This window comes from Diadema setosum, chromosome 1 (genome assembly GCF_964275005.1).
Source record: "Diadema setosum chromosome 1, eeDiaSeto1, whole genome shotgun sequence".
NCBI lineage: Eukaryota > Metazoa > Echinodermata > Echinoidea > Diadematoida > Diadematidae > Diadema > Diadema setosum.
In genome coordinates, this window is record NC_092685.1 from 19,636,344 (window position 1) to 19,656,287 (window position 19,944).

General features: G+C 38.8%; 1 protein-coding gene across 1 annotated transcript; it reads left to right on the forward strand.

The window, feature by feature from the left end:
• The first annotated feature begins 984 nt into the window (after positions 1–984).
• Positions 985–16,772, forward strand: LOC140227987 (uncharacterized). Its single transcript, XM_072308384.1, has 10 exons — positions 985–1,279; positions 5,168–5,278; positions 7,450–7,662; positions 8,081–8,170; positions 8,889–9,076; positions 11,426–11,579; positions 12,118–12,225; positions 13,155–13,273; positions 15,487–15,634; positions 16,045–16,772. The coding sequence occupies exons 2-10, from the start codon at positions 5,168–5,170 to the stop codon at positions 16,735–16,737; spliced, it is 1,824 nt and encodes a 607-aa protein (XP_072164485.1). The 5' UTR covers positions 985–1,279; the 3' UTR covers positions 16,738–16,772.
• The last annotated feature ends 3,172 nt before the right edge of the window (positions 16,773–19,944 follow it).

Sequence of the window (19,944 nt, forward strand, 5' to 3'; positions counted from 1 at the left end):
CCCCTCTTGAATCTGTTGAATCCGTGAAGTACTTGGGTGTAACCATCACTTCTGATTTGAAGTGGACCCAACACATCAACAATACTGTCAATAAAGCCAATAACGTGCTTGCATTTCTAAAACGCAATCTTCGCATAAAATCTTCTGATGTTAAAGCCACAGCTTACAAAACGTTGGTTCGACCAATTGAGTATGCTTCCACAGTTTGGGACCCATCTACCAAGAACCTAATCCACCAAGTGGAAATGGTCCAGAGAAGAGCTGCGCGATTCACTTTAAATCGCTACCATAACACCTCGAGTGCCACAAGAACTTAATTGGACCACTCTGGAACAGCGCAGAGAAAATGACAGGCTAATTATGATGTACAAAATACACAATAATCTCACTCCTCTTTCAGCACAGGACTATATTATCAAACAGGCTACTCAGTTAACGAGAGCCTCGCAACCATACTCCTATCAGGTACCATATTCGAGAACTGAATCGCATCGCCATTCGTTCTTCCCAAGAACTGTAAGGAACTGGAATTCCCTGTCGTCAGAAATTGTTTCAGCGCCATCTGTGAGATCATTTCGAAACCGTCTAACGGTTGATCACAGTGGCTAGTTTTTTCGTCAAATTTTCTATGTGCTTGTAAATATCTGTAAATAAATTGTATTATAATGTAAATAGCACCAATCTGCAAGAATCTTCAGTCTATTGAAGGCAGACTTAATCAGAAGAAGAAGAAGAAGAATGTATTTAGAGCTCTATGAGCTTACCAAGCTAGACTAGTGTCACGCCCTCATACGGCTTGTCGCCTACACTGAACAAAGAGATTTTTCTCCAACGAATCACTCCTACGTGCGTAGAGTCCTAAAGCTAGACTATCAAACGAGCGGCGGGCGGGTCTTTCAAGCCTTCGATAGCGCTGCTACGGTATATGACTAGCTAACGTTAGGCGTGACTCGGTACTCCGATCGACTGCATGTACGTATCAAAGCGGGGGGAGGTGTCCCTGATCTAAGGGGTAAGTCACAAGACAGACAGCTCCCAGGCAGCTAGGGAGAGCATGCAAGGCTGCCCGACCTGCCCGATGGCCGCCCTTACCCGACTGGCGAGTTGTCAACTTCAGAGTCATTGCATGAGAGTTGTTCACTTCTAACGACAGTAACGTTATCGTCGTTAGGGACGTTAGACTGCATCAACCGCCCTGCCCATCAACCTCTCAGTGAAAGACACGACAGACAAGAGAGCTACCTGATCCATTCCGTTTGTTTTGATCAACACGGACTGGGTATGTGTCACGTTTATAGGCCTATATATAACGTTTTTTAGTCTATTATTGTAACGTTTATAGGCCTATGGTTAGAGCCTACCCGTTTAGAGTCTAAGACGTCTGTCTAGGCGTTCTACTTTACTAGACGTCTATGAGTATGACGTTATGATTGTTATAGAGCAGTAGATTATCTAGATTTCTAATTATTGTTAGAATTATCTACGTATCGAATCAGGGGGGGGGGGGAATACAAAAGGAACTCTCGCGCGTTACCTGATTGGCTGAGAAGCTTTGGTCACTGACTGTTCTAACGTTAGTCTATATGGTCAGTGTGATGGTTATTGTCAGAGACTGACAACTTGTCAGCGCTGACTAACTTGATGAAACACCCCCAGGACTTGTGTTTCTTTATATGGGGGATTAGAACTATAACATTCTATATTAATAATATAAAATATTGATAGTAATATTATTATCATGATGTGGCCAGGCACAGGATCTAAGGTCAATAGATTCCTAGCAATGGATGTCTATGGCATAGACCATCTTGTCTATAGGGGAAACATAACCGTGCAGTAGCCCGACCAGACACCGTGCGCTAAGCGTCTTAACGTTACACTTGTGTACAGCGACAGGGCTGTGTATAGTTACCGTGCAACAGCGACCCCAACACGGCTGTTACTAGTTACAGCGCCCCGCGCCGGGGTTATGGGGAAACAGAGACTGAAGAATTTAAAGGGCGTGTACAGTTTTGGTTGAGGTGATTATGAGGATTTAGCTTATAACGTTTTGCGAGATGTTCAGAAACCACTCTGTGAGATGTCAAAGAGCATGCAATTCTAAGGGGTATCAAAAGTTTATTTGATGAAAGTCGGTTTTGAAATGGCTGAGATATCCAAAAACAATGTGAAACAAAGAGATCCTAATAAATGGCGTGGCCTGTCGCCTTTTATTAATATTATTATCACTTTTTTGGATATCTCAGCCATTTGAAAACCAATTTTCATCAAATAAATGTTGAATCCTTAAAATTACATTCTCTTTCATATTTCATAGGAGGTTTCTCATTATCTCACTTAGGAATGTTCGAACCCCCACCTCAACCAGTACTGTACAGTCGAGCGTCGCCCGACAATATTGTAACACTTGATGGCCCAAACAGCAGGAATGCGAAGCGTTCCTGCTGTTCGGGTTAGTCTGTTAGGGTTTAGTCTAATACCCTTTTTTTCAACGGTTAATCTAGGTGGCACTGATCAGACCCTGTTTTTATTCCAGAGCCTTTCAAACCAAAGTACGATATACCAGCCATGACAATGTCTGGGCAATCTTTTTTACTCCATACACCTGCTAAAACGGTCCCCGATAAATGTTGCTCGGCTGTTGTCACGGTAAATTTAGCCAAATTTGGCCCAAGCCGTCTACCCCCTACCCACTGAGGTGGTCATCTGTACCGCATGCGCATTCCGGATTTTTCGGGAAAGGAGTATATTTTTGGGTCTCGGCGTGGGGTAAAAATCCCTGAGAATTCCCTATAGGGTGTCTTTTATCATTTCAAAAAAAATATGTCAAATAAGGGGTAGTTTACAGATCTTTCCCAACATCTTTCAGACATGTCCAAATCCCAGCCTGGAAGGAAAAGTGCTGCAGGAAGTAGATCTTCTCTGGTTCATTCAGCAGAAAAACATCTCTAAATATTATTCCTGTCCATGCAGGTGCTGAAATTGAGGACATTCTTTACCTCAGTGCTCTTCCTTCATTTCAGGGGCAATTTTGTTAGTTCCCTTCCAAAAGCATGTAATGGGGGGGGGGGGGGGGCAGTTCTGCTGGCCTCCCTTCCAAAACCCTATATACGGGATAATTTTGATGGCTCCCCTTCCAAAAGCCTGCGATAGGGGGTCGAAATCCTAACCTACTTCCCTCTGTAAAGGGGGTACTTGTAGGAATCTGGAACAAGCATATGTGTATGGTTGATCACCTGAGTGTGTGTGTGTGGGGGGGGGGGGCAGGTATCTAGTGTAATTTACCCCGACATTACTCTGATGGCCCTTCTGTAAGATGCTCTCGCAGTAACTTTCCTTGCATACACTCAACACCCAATAGTGTAATAGTCCAAACAGAATGACACATCACTAGCCGATCACATGCGTGGATCATAACCACACCCCCTTCGTGCATAAACTGGCAGGTTGTTATGGAAACCTAGCCAGAGAAGATTTTTGGTGCCTCTCGCTCTCTTCTGCAGTTTTATTGCCGGAGGCAAGAGATCTTGTTCTCTGGACGTTTTTCTCATGTTAACAGGGTAAGGTCTGTTAAAACAGCCAGGGCTCGAGTCTTTAAAGGACTAGGTCACCTTCATAAACATAAGGATTGAGAGAATGCAGCATTATTAGTAGAACACATCAGTGAAAGTTTGAGGAAAATTGGACAATCGATGCAAAAGTTATGAATTTTTAAAATTTTTGTGTTGGAACCACTGGATGAGGAGACTACTACAGCTTGTGAGTCATATGCGTACAACAGTATAAAGAAAATGTCAAGAAAATTCAACATATTTTCACTTTTTTCGCATAATAAAAGAGCACTTGACTTGCCTCTTTCTAAAGGCAGGGGGAATGATATTACCCCTAACATATGTCGGTAACGAGTCAAGGGAATGTGTACTTTTTTCACAAGATGAAACTTTGTGAAATTCTCTTTGTATTTTCCTTATATTGTTGTACGCATGTGACATCTAAGTTATTCATACAATGCAGTAGTCTTCTCATCCAGTGGTTACTGCATTAAAACTTCAAAAATTCATAACTTTTGAACGGATTGTCCAATTTTCCTCAAAATTTCAATGATGTGTTCTGCTAATATTGCTACATTCTCTCAATCCTTATGTTTATGAAGGTGAACTTGTCCTTTAAATGCTGACATCTTGCGACCTGCTCTTTAGTCCTCCAATTGCAAGGTGCAGTCATAGTTGACTAGAACAGTTTGAGTCCCTACTGAGTGTTTTTCGTCCGCTCTCTAGCTGTGGTAGAAATTGTAATGACAAATGTCATCAAAATAACCCCAAACATTGAGGATTTGGGGTCAGCAGTGTAGATTCTAAACTTTCATCATCAACAAAACTTTAAAGAAATGATTGAGTACTATTCCTATATTTTTGGGGGGACGTCAGAACACTTTCTTCATTTGAATATGAAATCATTGTGATCTTTCTTTAAAATGTGTTCATGTGAGTGTAGAATGTAGTAGATGTTTAATATTTAAGAATTTGTGTTATTAACAGATGAGCACCAGTGAAATCAAATGAACATAGGGGGGGGGGGGGAGCTAAAGGCCTAGAACATAATTTTGCAGATTAGATTTAGCTGAAGATGGAGCCTTACACAATGTACAGTTTGGGCTAAAATCAGATACATACATGTGTCATTGTAATAAAATGATAACTCATAAAACTAAGACCATTCTGTCATCAAAACCTGAGTGAAATCTTCTTGGGGACATCTCTCTTCTAAATAGTTTGATTGATAGACATCCAATGTGACTTCATTTCATGTGATTGTCCTAGTCCTGCTTCACATAATGGGGCAAGTATAGAGCGTGCACTATCTTTCCCAGGTGGCTAGGTAGAACTGTTCTAGCACTTTGGATTGGAACTTTCTTTTTGAGTTGGTAAAAATTCGAAGAACTGCTCAAATATTTTACTCAAGTTTTCATATCTAACCCTGACTTAGTGTGATGACTTTCTGTTGAATCATCACAAAGTAGACGCTTTTCTTTCTTTTTCTTTCAAAACTCATTTTGTTTGTTTTTGTTTCTGAAAAACGACGATTAGGGCTGTATTGCAATGGGGGATGCCTTTGGTAATCAAATGATTTCATACTCCTTTGTGATTCCTCTCTTAATGTGTGGTAGATGGCAGAGGTGAATGCAGTGATAAAGGAGCTACGCGTGAAAAGGGAAAAAAGAGAAAAAAGGGCAATGGAGATGAAAGCAGAAGTACAACTTGAGAATGAATCAACAAAGGTAGGTCCACATACGTAACCACATATCTAACAAAAGATGTGTGACTCAGTGTTTAATTTCTTTTATTTTTTATTTTTTATTATTTTGTAATTGATAATGACACTTAGATTTTCTGTATCATATCCAGTGCAAATCAAAGGAGAGATACGAGCTAAAAGAGGAGTGTCTCCTAGCCTGACCAGGCACCATGCTTTGTTGCCCAGCATTTTGTGACAGCACTTTGTGTAGCTAAATGGATGCATGCTTGTCAGTTTTGCGCATGTGTTCATTCTTTCAGTGTTTTACTTTTAACTAAAATTCCCATTTAAATGGTCTCAGTGGTAGTCTTATTGACCACAGTGATTGTCCTGTCTAGTCTACAGATTTCATTCTTCATTAACTCTTACGTAGGAATATGATCTGGGCCCACAATTTCGAGTAGGAAATCTGCAGTTAGTATGATCAGTCAATTTCTGATATGAATGGTATTTTTATGCCTCCGCCACGAAGTGGTGCCGGAGGCATTATGTTTTCGGGTTGTCCGTCCGTCCGTACGTCTGTCCGTCCGTACGTCCGTCCGTCCGCTTTCGTTTACGCGATAACTTGAGTAATATTTACTGGAATTTTACCAAACTTGGTCCAAGTATGAAGTATGATGGGGCAATTACTGGTATTTGATTAGATTTTGGGTGAAATCGGCTGAAGGTCAAAGGTCAAGGTCAAATCATGAAATTGTATCCGTTTACGCGATAACTCAAGACTGGATGGAGCAAATTTCACCAAACTTTGTTGGAGGATGATGTATGATGGGACAATTACTTGATTAGTTTTTCAGTGAAATCGGACAGAGGTCAAAGGTCAAAGATCAAGGTCAAATCCTAAAATTTATCTGTTTACGTGATAACTCAAAACTGGATGAAGCAGCTTTCACCAAACTTGGTCCAAGGATGGTGTATGATGGGACAATTAGTTGAGTAGATTTTAGTGACATTGGCAAGAGGTCAAAGGTCAAAAGGTCAAGGTCAAATGCTACAAATGTTGCAATTTCCCCCATATCTACGCAATGCCCGAAGGTATTTTCTTGAAACTTGGTGTGGACATGTACTACTGCGTAAAGATTCTCCAGAGAGAGTTTCATGTCATAAGGCCAAAGGTCAAAAGGTCAAAGGTTAGGTGAAAATGTTGCAATATTACTTTTCTCTCAAATGCTTCAATGTATCTTCGTGGAACTTGGTACATATGCGTGTACTGTCTGGCAGGGATTATCTAGGGAATTTAGGGGTCATGGGTCAATAGTCAGGGGTCAAAGGTCGAGGTCAACTCCTCAAAATTTTACTATTCCCCTCATATACTAGTATATGCAATGCTTGCATTATTAGTTTCAAAACTTAATACATGCATTACCTAATGGAGATTCTCCGGGAAATTTCCAGCCAGAAGGTCAAAGGTTAAGGGTCAAAGGCCAGGTTTCAATGCCCCCCCCCCCAAAAAAAAAAAAAAAAAAAAATCTATTTTGTACCGTCATCACACTCTTTCTTCGTACCTGGGAAATTACTCATTGCATAAACTTTCCCAAAATTCCCCAAATATGTGTACCTGCACTCTTAGAAAATTATAGCAAACCCAGTTCAAGACATTTCTGACAAACCTGTCATTTCAATATTTTGCCAGATATGTGAAACTGTCATGGATCACACATTGTGAAGACATTGTACTATATCGTCGCTGGGGTGACAAGACCTTGTATCTCAAATTTTGGTGAAAATGACTTTTTTGCATTAGTGGTCAAATAATCGGTTAAGTGATGTCCTGTCCAAATCCCAGCTGTCTTCCCCCAAAAATGAAGCCACCACGGCATGTCAAAGGAACGGCTATCCCATTCAGTATAGTGCTTTGGCCGCCATGTTTTTTGGCTCTCCTGAACATTTGACATTTTTGAGATACGAGGTCTTGTCGCCCCAGCGACGATATGCCTATTGGGACAATCATGCATTATGGCGGAGGCATCAGTCACCATAGCGACATTTCTAGTTATTTAAGTTTCGTTTTGTTTTTTTTTTTTAAATTGGTTGGCTGTTGCGAAAGGAATTTTGTTTCTGCCTTTCTGCAAGGAAGTAAATAGTAATGATCCCATTCTCTTCTTTTGTTCTTATTTGCATGTTTATGTGTATGGGTATGTATGTCTCCATCAGATTACAGAGAACAGTCAAGTTATTGCCCGTGCTTCAAAGGAAGCACCGGTGCTACCTCTACCAACACTGACAGGAGTCAGTATAGGTCCGTCATTGCAGGAATTTGCTGCAGAGATTGTCTTCAGCATTCTGGGCCACCTTTCACTCAAGGATCTTGTTGCTGCTGGTGGTGTCAGCAAGCAGTGGAGAAGATTATCAAAGACTCCTTCTTTGGTCAGTACCCAAAGCATACTGTTTGGCCGTGTCTGTGAAATAATAGATTAGTAATCCACTGATTTTATCCTGGAATTGCTTTCTCTTGTGGAAGTAAACTACAAAGTTGTATAGAACCCATAAAAATGATGTACCGGTATTCTCCTGACACAGTCCACTGTGATCATGTGCACAATGAAAAACCCAAGCACAGATCCAGGTCCAAGGCTTGACCAGCCTGTCAGAACAGTGTGGCTTTGAGCTCTGTCTCTTCCATGTGCTGCGGTTGCCCCACAAGTGCAGATGCAGAACATGGTATGAACATAATGAATAGGCAAGATTGTCTTATTTCACATATTAAATTGGCAGTCCTCTTACAACAGAACTCGACATCCATTGGTCTACATTGAACTTTTTGTTTCTGTTTCTATGACTCCAGTGGAGGACAGTGTCTTTTGAGGGAACCATAGTGGATAATCTGCCTAGAAGCCTGTGGAAGAGACTGGACAGACTTGGGACAACATGTCTGGTAAGCTTGAACATGAAGAGAATTTGTAGTAGTATCGTATAATTGCATGTCCTGAACAAATTTTCAAGTGAGTTCTGTAGCAAGTGACAAAATCACCAATATGGCTGACTCTAGCTGTCCATTTTGGACACTCAGTAAGATGATTTCCTGGCATTTGACCCTAGGTTTTCGACAGTTTTATTCAATTTTTTTTTTTTTTCAAAATTGTATATTTTCTGCCATTGCTTTCGATGGAAGAAGCTATTTGCGAGGGTAAAATATTGCATTTTGAACTAAAATCATAGAATGGAAATGCTGCTGAAAATGAATTTCGATATTCTTGACAAGTTGAAACCCATGTATGTACAACCCATGTGTTGACATGCTAATCAACAAACTTAAAAGCATGACCTCTCAATGAACTCCATTCCCCCTTTGCTTTATGGTCAACCTTTAGTGTGTGTATTAATTGCACTTCTGTACTGCTGCATATATCATTGGGTTTATCGTAAGCGCTGCATGTACCGGTATGTATTTCTTTCGGTTCTGTTTTTTCGTCTTCAAGTGGGACTCTCACTATGGATGTTGTGTGGACACTCGTCGTAGTTTAAGGAGTAAGCTCTAATCATTGATGATTACGTGTCGTCAATGATTAATTGTCATGTATGATTTATGCCTATAGATAAATGTAAACGTATACCATCCGAAGCAATGATGCCTCTTGTTTTCTGCATGCTAGGATTTCCATGAATGTGTGGATCCCAACTTTGCTCCGAGAAAAGCGATACCATTCATATGCAAGAGGGAGAATGTGGTGGCCCTCTACTTTGGTGTCATCGAAAAGCAGGATTTGTGGTCCATTGTGGCAGGGATGCAGCAGCTGAAAATTCTTCATGCTACATGTATATTACCCTCAATCCCCTCAAGGTATGTCACTCCCCAAACATTTCATCCAGTGTGCATACCTTTCAGAAACATTAGTTACGTTCAGACGATGATCTTTAATCTCGAGGATAGCTATCTTCGAGGATAAGCTCTGGCTCTCTAACTACGACAGGCATTCACATGACAAAGCTTATCCTTGAAGGTAGCTATCCTCGAGGATAGGCTCACTGCCCCCCGTAACTACACTTACCTACAAGTTCCTATCAGTAAGTTCTGTCCACACAATGCTTAATTACAAGTGGGATCCCTTCCCCCATGGCTCGTTAACCCGTTGAGGACGAGTCCCGAGTATACTCGGGCAGGGGTCTATGGGAAATGCGTGTTGTAGCAAAATCAAACCGTCCTCAACGGGTTAATAGAGCACTAACCCTGAGATGTCTCATGGATAGCTATCTTCGAGTTGACTTCGAGTTAGATATCAACGAGTGCATCTATACAGTGCTTGACTACTGAGTTTGTCCTCAAAGATAGCTATCCTCGAGGCTAAGGATCACCGTCTGAACAGAACTATTATCTACATTGCTAGAATGTTTCTTGCATTTTCTTTGAGTTTATTTGTTGTTATTTTTTATGCCTCCGCCACGAAGTGGTGCCGGAGGCATTATGTTTTCGGGTTGTCCGTCCGTCCGTCCGTCCGTACGTCCGTCCGCTTTCGTTTACGCGATAACTTGAGTAATATTTACTGGAATTTTACCAAACTTGGTCCAAGTATGAAGTATGATGGGGCAATTATTTGATTAGATTTTGGGTGAAATCAGCTGAAGGTCAAAGGTCAAAGGTCAAGGTCAAATCATGAAATTGTATCCGTTTACGCGATAACTCAAGACTGGATGGAGCGAATTTCACCAAACTTTGTTGGAGGATGATGTATGATGGGACAATTACTTCATTAGTTTTTCAGTGAAATCGGACAGAGGTCAAAGGTCAAAGATCAAGGTCAAATCCTAAAATTTATCTGTTTACGTGATAACTCAAAACTGGATGAAGCAGCTTTCACCAAACTTGGTCCAAGGATGATGTATGATGGGACAATTAGTTGAGTAGATTTTAGTGACATTGGCAAGAGGTCAAAGGTCAAAAGGTCAAGGTCAAATGCTACAAATGTTGCAATTTCCCCCATATCTATGCAATGCCCGAAGGTATTTTCTTGAAACTTGGTGTGGACATGTACTACTGGCGTAAAGATTCTCCAGAGAGAGTTTCATGTCATAAGGTCAAAGGTCAAAAGGTCAAAGGTTAGGTGAAAATGTTGCAATATTACTTTTCTCTCAAATGCTTCAATGTATCTTCGTGGAACTTGGTACATATACATGTACTGTCTGGCAGGGATTATCTAGGGAATTTAGGGGTCATGGGTCAATAGTCAGGGGTCAAAGGTCAAGGTCAACTCCTCAAAATTTTACTATTTCCCTCATATACTAGTATATGCAATGCTTGCATTATTAGTTTCAAAACTTAATACATGCATTACCTAATGGAGATTCTCCGGGAAATTTCCAGCCAGAAGGTCAAAGGTTAAGGGTCAAAGGCCAGGTTTCAATGCCTCCCCCCCCCAAAAAAAAAAAAAAAAAATGTATTTTGTACCGTCATCACACTCTTTCTTCGTACCTTGGAAATTACTCATTGCATAAACTTTCCCAAAATTCCCCAAATATGTGTACCTGCACTCTTAGAAAATTATAGCAAACCCAGTTCAAGACATTTCTGACAAACCTTTCATTTCAATATTTTGCCAGTCATGTGAAACTGTCATGGATCACACATTGTGAAGACATTGTACTATATGCCTATTGGGAGAATCATGCATTATGGCGGAGGCATCAGTCGCCATAGCGACATTTCTAGTTGTAACTTATTTCAATTCTGTGAATGGAATTACAGTGATTGATAAAGAGACCAACTGTGATAAAATGTTTGACAATCTACACAAAATAACTTTATTTTGAATTGATTTATCTCAGTGTGAAGTGATAATGTGATAGGTGAATAGATGATCATTTCTTTCTCATTACTTCTCTTGATCAGCAAGGAACACTTTTTCATTGTTTAAGATTTTATGTTAGAAAATTTCCAGTGTCATTTTCTTCAAGCAGTACATATCCATTTAAAAGAACAAATGATTCCAGATCTTCTGTGGTTTTAATCAGTTTTCCATGAAAAAAAAAATGTTTTGAGTCAAAGAGAAAAATCGAACACTGATTACAAGAAGACATAAAGCAAGTTTAATTACTGGTACATTCTTCTGAAAAAATGACTCAAGACTGGCTATGTGATGACCAGCTCTCCCCCATCAACTTACCACACTCCATACCCTTACCCATTTCCCCAAAGGGAGCTGGAAATCCTGTGTGACATTGGCTGCTTTGGCACCCTGAAGAGCCTGGTGGAGCTGAAGATAAGCTCGGTCTACGTTCTCAGCCTCCCCGCCATCGCCTTGTCTGGGGGAACGGAACACCTGGGACAGCTACGGAGGATGAAGAAACTGGTAAGGCATGATTTGTTCTTGGACATATTTTATTGAGACTTTATTCCAGATGAAAGCTGACTTCACAGTCATGGCAATGAATATCAAGCAGACTTTCTACTGAGCTACATCAAGTATCTTGTGATTCAGTAGTCCACCATTGCTCTCTCTTCATTTTTCCCAAGGCATGGTTTTTGCTTTCAAACTTTTACAGAGTGAAAATAGACTCTAGAGTTTTCACAATGTCACAGGAAGGTACATATTGACTTTTACAGTTTGTAACATGCAAGTAAAACCATTTTCTGTTAAAAGAGTCACCTCTAAAGAAATGCCAAAAACCTTTTTCAAGACTTAGTCTTCAAGATCAAATGCACTTTTATCTTCCACACACTGTGTTCACTTATTATTAAGTTTCGTCAGGTGCACAGAATTCTTAGTATGTGTCAGCTATTACTTGGTATGTGTATTGTGCTTGTCATCAGTCTGACCATTACATACAGTGTTCAGTGATATATTCATGTCTCTTTTTTTTTTCCATCGAATTCACTCCTTTTTTAAGATGCTGACAAACTTCAAAAACCTGGACACAGGCTCTGTTCAGTTTCTTGGAGCCCTTCAAAACCTTGAACACCTTGAGCTTGGCAGCTGCTCACATTTCATACCACTGGTAAGTTGTTGCTCATTGATAAGGTCAACTTCCATTACAACTAATCCTCAGGAACCAGCAGCTCTCTTTCATTATGTTGAAATTTCATTATAACCAAACAACAAAGTGCATACAGCAATAATTCTGGGACCTGAATTTTCACTTCATTGTATTCAGAATTTTGTTTTAATCATGTTTACTATAATGGCAGTGGACTGTATACTTATACTGGCTAATTTCTAGCAGAGATAATTGTGACAGAGAGAGAGAGAGTGAGAGAGAGAGCCTGAAAACAAGGTTTTATGGAGAGAATATGTGGTATCTGTTTTATGTCAGGTTGTCATATGATGACATAAATGGTGTCCTGGGGTACCAAATAAAAATCAGCCATTTTGTTGAATTATTTATATTTTTTAAAAGGTTATACCCTGGGTTGCCAAAAAGTGGAAATTATTTTGGTGCTGCAGCTACCGCGCGCTAGCCACTGCACTGCACTGTTCTGCACTGCACTGAAGCACACGCTATTGCTAGCACAGCGTACCATGCATGCATAGTATAGCATGCAGTGGCATGGGAATTACTATGTACACACACACACACACTTGCATGCATTTCTCTGTGGCTGTCCGCTAGTGGACGTGAGGTGGCGCTACGCAACATGGTACCCCAGGCATCATATGTCTGTTTAAGGTTTAATGGGTTATTATGCTTCAAATTATTATGGGATATAGGAATGACAAAGATGAAAATTCTTGGGAAATGGCATAGTTAAGTAAGTAGTGACCTTTTGATTCAGTCAAAATTTCGCCTTATGAATAATGCATGATGAAACATTTGTTCAGTCTTATAACTTTAGAATGGATGTCTAAAGTATTTTTGTCTTGTGTATATTGCTTATTTCATTCTTTTTGTTTGTATGATTTTTATTTTTTTTATTATTTGTTGTTCAGACTTATGCTGGGTTACAGAGCCTGAAGAATCTGAAATCCCTGAGTCTGACAGAAGCACACTGTTCTTGCCACATGGAATCCTGTGAATGCATTGGTCTACTGCTGCAAAAATTGAAGAGGTGTGTGTACCCTTCTTTGCAGTGTGTATTTTAAATGGACTTTTTCTTTTAAATACTGACCATTAGATGGCTAGGTTGATAAAATGCAATCTGGTTGTCTTGATGCACTTTGATGTTGAATATTATTGTAAAGTCTCGAACAACTTTTGAGACCTAATTTGCAATGTCCGTGCCTACCGTTATGAAGCCACGCCCATTTTTATAATGACATGTCACCCCAAAAACGTACACAATTTTCCCATGGAAAACAGTGCTCTGTCATGAAATTCATAAAAACCTGACTATTTTTACTATTCATCAATTTGATTCAGCACATTACTAGAAGAAGACATGAGTGAAGCTTAAAAAAGACTATGTTCAAAACTTATGAATTTGTAACTTTTATGTGACACCGTCGCTGGATGAGAAGACTACAACATCGGCATCACTGCAGAACAACAACAACAAAATGAAGATAATTCCATATTTTATAAGAAACATACATATTCCTTCACTTGTTGCTGACACAATGTCAAGGGTAATAGCATTACTTTTGCTTTCTGAAAGATATAAGTTCATTGCTCTTTCATTATGCTAGAAAAATACAATTTTATGTAATTCCTTTCTCTTTATATTTTCTTTATTACCTCCGCCAAGGGAGGAGGTTATGTTTTCGTTACCGTTGGTTTGTTTGTTTGTTTGTTTGTTAGTTTGTCCGTGTGTAAAATAACTCAAAAATTAGTTAATGGATTTGGATTAAACTTGCAGGAAAGGTTTAGAATGATACAAGTAACAGATGATTAAATTTTGGGAGTGATCCAAGAATTTTGGGGGAATTTATGGAGGATTTTTTATATTTTGGCAGGTAGGGTCAATGAACTTGGGAGTTCAGGCTGCGCGTATTTTAGGTTTGCATGCATGCGCGTACTAAAGTGCGTGGTCTAGTTTCTACTAGGGTGAGGCGCGCCATGCAGCTGAGGGTTTATGACGTAACAAAAGCTTCTACAGTATATTGGGAAATCGGGCGACTTTCAGCACACAATGCTGTATGTATGGGTGGAAATCACTGATATCTCTATGGAAGAACAAGATCAGTGGTGGAAATGAGCTGCATGCTTGGCGGAGATCTGCGCTCTCAGAGTGCTTCTCTAGTTATTGTTGTTCTACTGTGACGTCACAAACTGTTGTAGTCTTCTCATTCAGCAATGGCGGCAACAAAACTTTAGAAATTCATAATGCTTGAACGGCTTGTCTGATTTTCCTCAAACTTTACTAATGTAATCTATGTCTTCTAATATTGTTGCATTCACTCAATCTACATACGTATACAATATTTTCAAAAACACCCCTTTTGACCTTATTCTAACTGGGTTATTTGAGATCAAGTCGTTACAATGTGTGTGTGGTTTTTTTTGTTTTTTGTTTTTTTTTTTTGGGGGGGGGGGGGGTCGATTTGATCCCCCATCCAGATCTCAGCTGCCGATGGTGCAACCGCTGCAAAGTTCTGCCTGAACATAGAGCCGGGTGTCAACTACAAAATTATATGCTTATATACAATAGAAAAATATAGATTTCTATTTACAATTAATTATGCAAATTTATGTATGAAATCATATTTTTGCCTGCAACTCTCTTAAAAAGGCTGAAGGATTGCTATGTATTTGTGTCAGAATTTTTTAAGACACATCAAACAATTTTGTTGTTAAAAAAAAAACTCTATCAAAAATATTTTCTTCAGTTTTTGTTGTTTTATTAATTTCTGATGTATTTTATTGGTTTTGCCAAAAATTGTTACAGACCCTTTTTTAGTTATCTACATTAGAATTAGTTGATTTCAATGATTAAAAGCTTAAATAATCTAATTTATATCAATTTAACAAGAAAAAACAATTTGCATTGGATTTGCATACAATATCACAAATTTGAGCTGTTTTCGGGCTGATATGCATGTACAAAACATTACATACTGTAACCACAAAACAGTATACCCAGACATCACAAATTTTGTCTCATGATATGCAGGAGTCTTCAAAGAAAAAAGTAATGAAATAGTAGCAAAATCTTTGCGTGTTGCGGAATCATCGTGTGAAATTTAGAGGGAGAGGTTAATTTGATCCCCCCCCCCCCCCCCCAGTTAGGATAGGGTTGAGCTGAATATCTTAATCTGTGGTCATGCTGTTACATTCTGCTTTCTCCTCTCCCCTCTGTATTTCTGTGTGTGATTTGATCAAAAGCTTAACCAGGCTGACCCTCCGTCTCTGTGTGGTGCCAAAGACAATCGCTGGCATTCTATCAAGTATGCCATGTCTGGAAGACCTAGAGTTCTGGCCCTATGTACAAGAAATCCTTGGATCCGGTGCAGAGTGTTATAGAAGCATAGTTGTAAGTCACAACATAATAGTCTACAGCAACATTATCATTTATCTCAATAAGTTGCTCTTTGAAGATATTTCAGTAAATACCAGGGATTGTAGATTTGAAATGCAAAGAATGCAGTGCTAATGGAAAGATTCATAACTATGTATGGTAGAGGTTTATGGTGTATTTATGTTGTTGGGTAGATTGTTTGATAAGTATGTGGCATATTTCCATGATTCTCTAATGACAATTTCTTTTGAAAGAATGATCAAGTTCCACTGAGAGATATAATTTAGGTTTGTACTCTGCACATCACTCAGTTACTAAATTACTGGAAGCACACTCGTCAATTAATGTACAATGGTTAGAATGCGTGGCCTTCAGAGATTTATAGACCTTTCACTGTTGTCGCTTTTGCTATGTTGAAATTTCAGATTGCAGAAGTGTATGCTGGAATTGTTACAAGATTAGGACATCTGCACAGCATTAAGCTCGGCATAGTGGATGAATGTGCAATGCCTACCAGTGATGAAGCATCCCGGAACAGTAATGGATGTAGCAGTGGTGATTCTGATGCCAACGATTCTGACAGGGAGGACTGGTCAGAAAATGAGGAGAAGTTGGGTATTATGCACAAACAAGAGAGTTGTGGTAAAGATAGTGAAATGTTGGCAAACTCATCTAAAGGAGCAGTTACCATAGAAACGGTGAAAAGTAACCCAAAGTACGCACAAAGTGAGGCGGTCTGTTGCCAAGGCAATGCAGAAAAACAATCACAGTGTCCTCCTCGGGCATCATACCAGGATGAGCAGAGCAGGAGTGATGCTCATTTGGGCTCAGGAGAAGATGACCTTCCACCACTGACAGCTGAGACAAAAGATGATGGACAGAGTATGCACACCAATCTTGAGATGGAGATATCGGAGGAGAAACTCTCTAACTCCACTGACTGCACAGACGCCCGCACAGTATTTGATTTAGTTCGGAGAATGATGCTGCATCATCCCATGCCATCAACAAAGTTGACTTTGTCTGAGATCGCCAGGTACGACTGTGATGGAGATGGCTTGGGGATGTACTACATTTCAAGAGAGGAAGAAAGTTTTCCTGTCTTGGACTTGGGATGAGGTGTGTCCAACAAGTTTATTTCAGGTGCATTTCCGTGGTGTGCTGGTTACTTAAAAAAAAAAAAAAAATCACAGAGGGTATTCCACTTTATTCCGAATTAAATTATATTTTTATTCAAACATTCATCTGTGATTGATATGGACTGCAGTTATTAGGAAGTGGTTTATGCAATTCATGTATATTGTTTCAGGTCTGGAGCTGCCAATGACTGAAAGGACTTCCTTAATGGAATTTAGGATATCGTGATTGATTTCCTTCAGCTGTTGAAATATCAGCTGTAAATTACAGAGTATTTGAGATAACGGGTATATCAAGATATAATGAGCGAGGTATTGTGTGTGACATGTAGCTGTAGCTAACCGATATTTTTGAACAAATACTAAAGCATGATTTCATATATATATATATATATATATATATATATATATATATACATTTGTATATATATATATACATGTATAGCAAAGTGAATATCATATGAAGTGTTTAGATTATGTCCTTAGACATATTGATTTATGTTTAGTACCAGTGAATGTTTGTGGTGATCCTCTGTAAATGATATCTGATTGAGCTATACTCAGATGGTCAAATATGGAGATGTGATACAGGGGAAACTAGATATAGTGTCAACCTTGCTTAAGTCGACCTGGCATAAGTTGAATAATCGCTTAAGTTGAAGGTCTTTTCACGTCCTCTCTTCGTTTATATTCTATTGATTTAATCACTCATAAGTTCAATTTTCTCTAAGTTGAAGCTATTTCTTCACTCCAAATAGATTCGACTTAGGCAATGTTAGGCATTGTTGACTGTATGATAAACAGTTTACAGTTTATAACATGATAAATTATGTTAAAAGAAAATTTTTGTAACTCTGATTTTTCCTTTCTACAAATAAGTTTTACAGGATTCCTTTGACAAGACTGGGCATACCGAAACAAATGCTAAATAAGCTGAATCTCATAAATTCCTAACAAAGAAAAACATAACTGATTGAACCTGTTTTAGCAAGAAAATAATCCAATACCCTACATGACCATGAGAAAGTCCAAGAGCCCACATTCCCAGCACACTCATCACTGGCCCACATTTTTACTGTTGCTGTGTAGTGCTCATCCTAGCCATTGTATGGCCCACTTATTATTATTTTTTTTTTAATAACACATTTGTGTTATGAATGAGTAACTGAATGGAAACATAATTTATTTTGCTGACTGTTAGGATAAAATGAGGTACATGTACATGAAATCAAAACTTGCCAAAGGTCATGCGAGTCAAACTTTACCAATGCTATGTGAATAAAGAGACAAGACAAATAACACAATTGTGCAGTTTGATGAAGCTTCAGTGAATAAGATTTAATACTTATTTGTGTGTAATTAGGGTGAATATTTATTGCATTGCATACATTCCTTCTTCTCTCAACCATGTCATGTTACACACACTTAAATGGCTTAGATTTGTGCATAAGGTAGTTTCGCTCTGTGAAAGCATCAATTATGCTTGCACTGATATTGATATACTGAAGACTTTCTCTTTGATTGCATTGTGCAATTATTACATTTGAATTTCTCAAGAAGGCCATCCTCAAGCATTCCAAGTTTATATCCATTATGTTAATACCAGCATAGCATACATATTATACAGTTGGCTCCCATTATAACAAATTCCTCGGGACCAGCAGTCTTCTTTCATTACATCAAAGTTTTGTTATAACCAAACAAATAAACAACACCATCATCAAAAATAAGAGTGGATAATGCTGGGGCCTGAATTTTTACTTCATTGTAACCAGAATTTTGTTATTTACCATGTTCATTGGAATGGGAGTGCACTGTATATCTAAGAAACTTATGTTCCACTTGAAGTTTTAGACTCGTGTAGCAGGTGCATGTAATGTGATGATTACAGTGAAATGATTAAAAGCACCAACTGAAGCACCCACCAAATGTGTGGTATGTTGAGCTGAGGAATCCTATACATTGTAAAGTCTCTTTTTTGAGTCAGTCAGAATGATCCATTTGTACCATGGGGTGGGTGTAGTACAGTATTATTATACTGTACATACAGTTGTAACATCACATCCGTGAGGGCATTAGTAAGAATTACCACACGAGATATTTTTAGAACAGTCAAACACTCCTGAGGCAAAAGCCGAGGTTGTTTGGACTATTTAGGAGGTACCAAAAGTGGATAATTATACTAATGTAACAAAATGAAGAGTGTTATTTGCTTTATAAAATGAAGAAGCAGATCCGTGTCATTTGAAAAAAAAAAAAAAATCCACTGAGTGCCAGCCATTTTCATAAGTAAACAAATCTATGACGTCCCGCCCATTTGTGTCGGCTTACCATGCATCCTGATGTGAAAGTGCTGACTGATCATTATTTGATAATGACCGATGATGGACAAAATCATGTGTTTGACAAAATGAATGCCCAATCACTTGTATGTTCTCATCCAATCATTCAATTAGAATCTGCTTCATTTGTTTATAAAAAGCATTATGTAGGATTACCTCCACAGACAAGGATGACATGAGGAAGATTTCCTGTGATGCTCCGACTCATTCTGAAGAGAAATTTATCCCCTGGCACATTTCAAAATCAATGAAAGATCACATTAAATGGAACATTGTATCAAATTGTGTCTGAAGAGACGAAATTTTCCTGACTAATTTGAATTTAATGAGACCTCATAAAATGAAATTTCGCTCATGTTACGTTTCTGCCGAAGAAGAAGGATTCTGATACAGAGCCCCGGGATACGCAGCATGGTCTGCACTAAATCTGTACATCAAACACATCAAAGTACAGTGCACTCCCGTTATAACGAAATTTCGTTATAACCGAACAAATACAATATAATGAAAACAAGCAAATCACACATATATCATATAATGTTTGTTGAATACTCATCATACACTGGAAAGCTATGTGAGGTGGGATGCTACCTTTTTAATTTTATTGAATATTACACTTAAAAGAGAACATAATAAGTTTTTTTTTTTTTTTTTTTTTTTTTTTTGTATTATCACACCCGTATAGAAAATGACAATTCGCTATGCCAACCGTTCGTTACTTCGAAGTCTCCTTATTCCGAAGTTTCGCTATTCCCGGGATTCCGAAGGTTAGTTCATTTGAAGCTTCGCTCTTCCGAAGATTCGTTATTCCGAAAGTTCATAATTTAGATATTAATTTATTGTTCGT

Excerpts from the sequence above, each read along its gene's own strand:
- LOC140227987 (XM_072308384.1), top strand. The coding sequence starts at position 5,168 with ATGGCAGAGGTGAATGCAGTGATAAAGGAGCTACGCGTGAAAAGGGAA. Across the intron at positions 5,279-7,449 it reads TTGAGAATGAATCAACAAAG|ATTACAGAGAACAGTCAAGT; the intron begins GTAGGTCCACAT and ends TGTCTCCATCAG. Across the intron at positions 13,274-15,486 it reads CTGCTGCAAAAATTGAAGAG|CTTAACCAGGCTGACCCTCC; the intron begins GTGTGTGTACCC and ends TTTGATCAAAAG.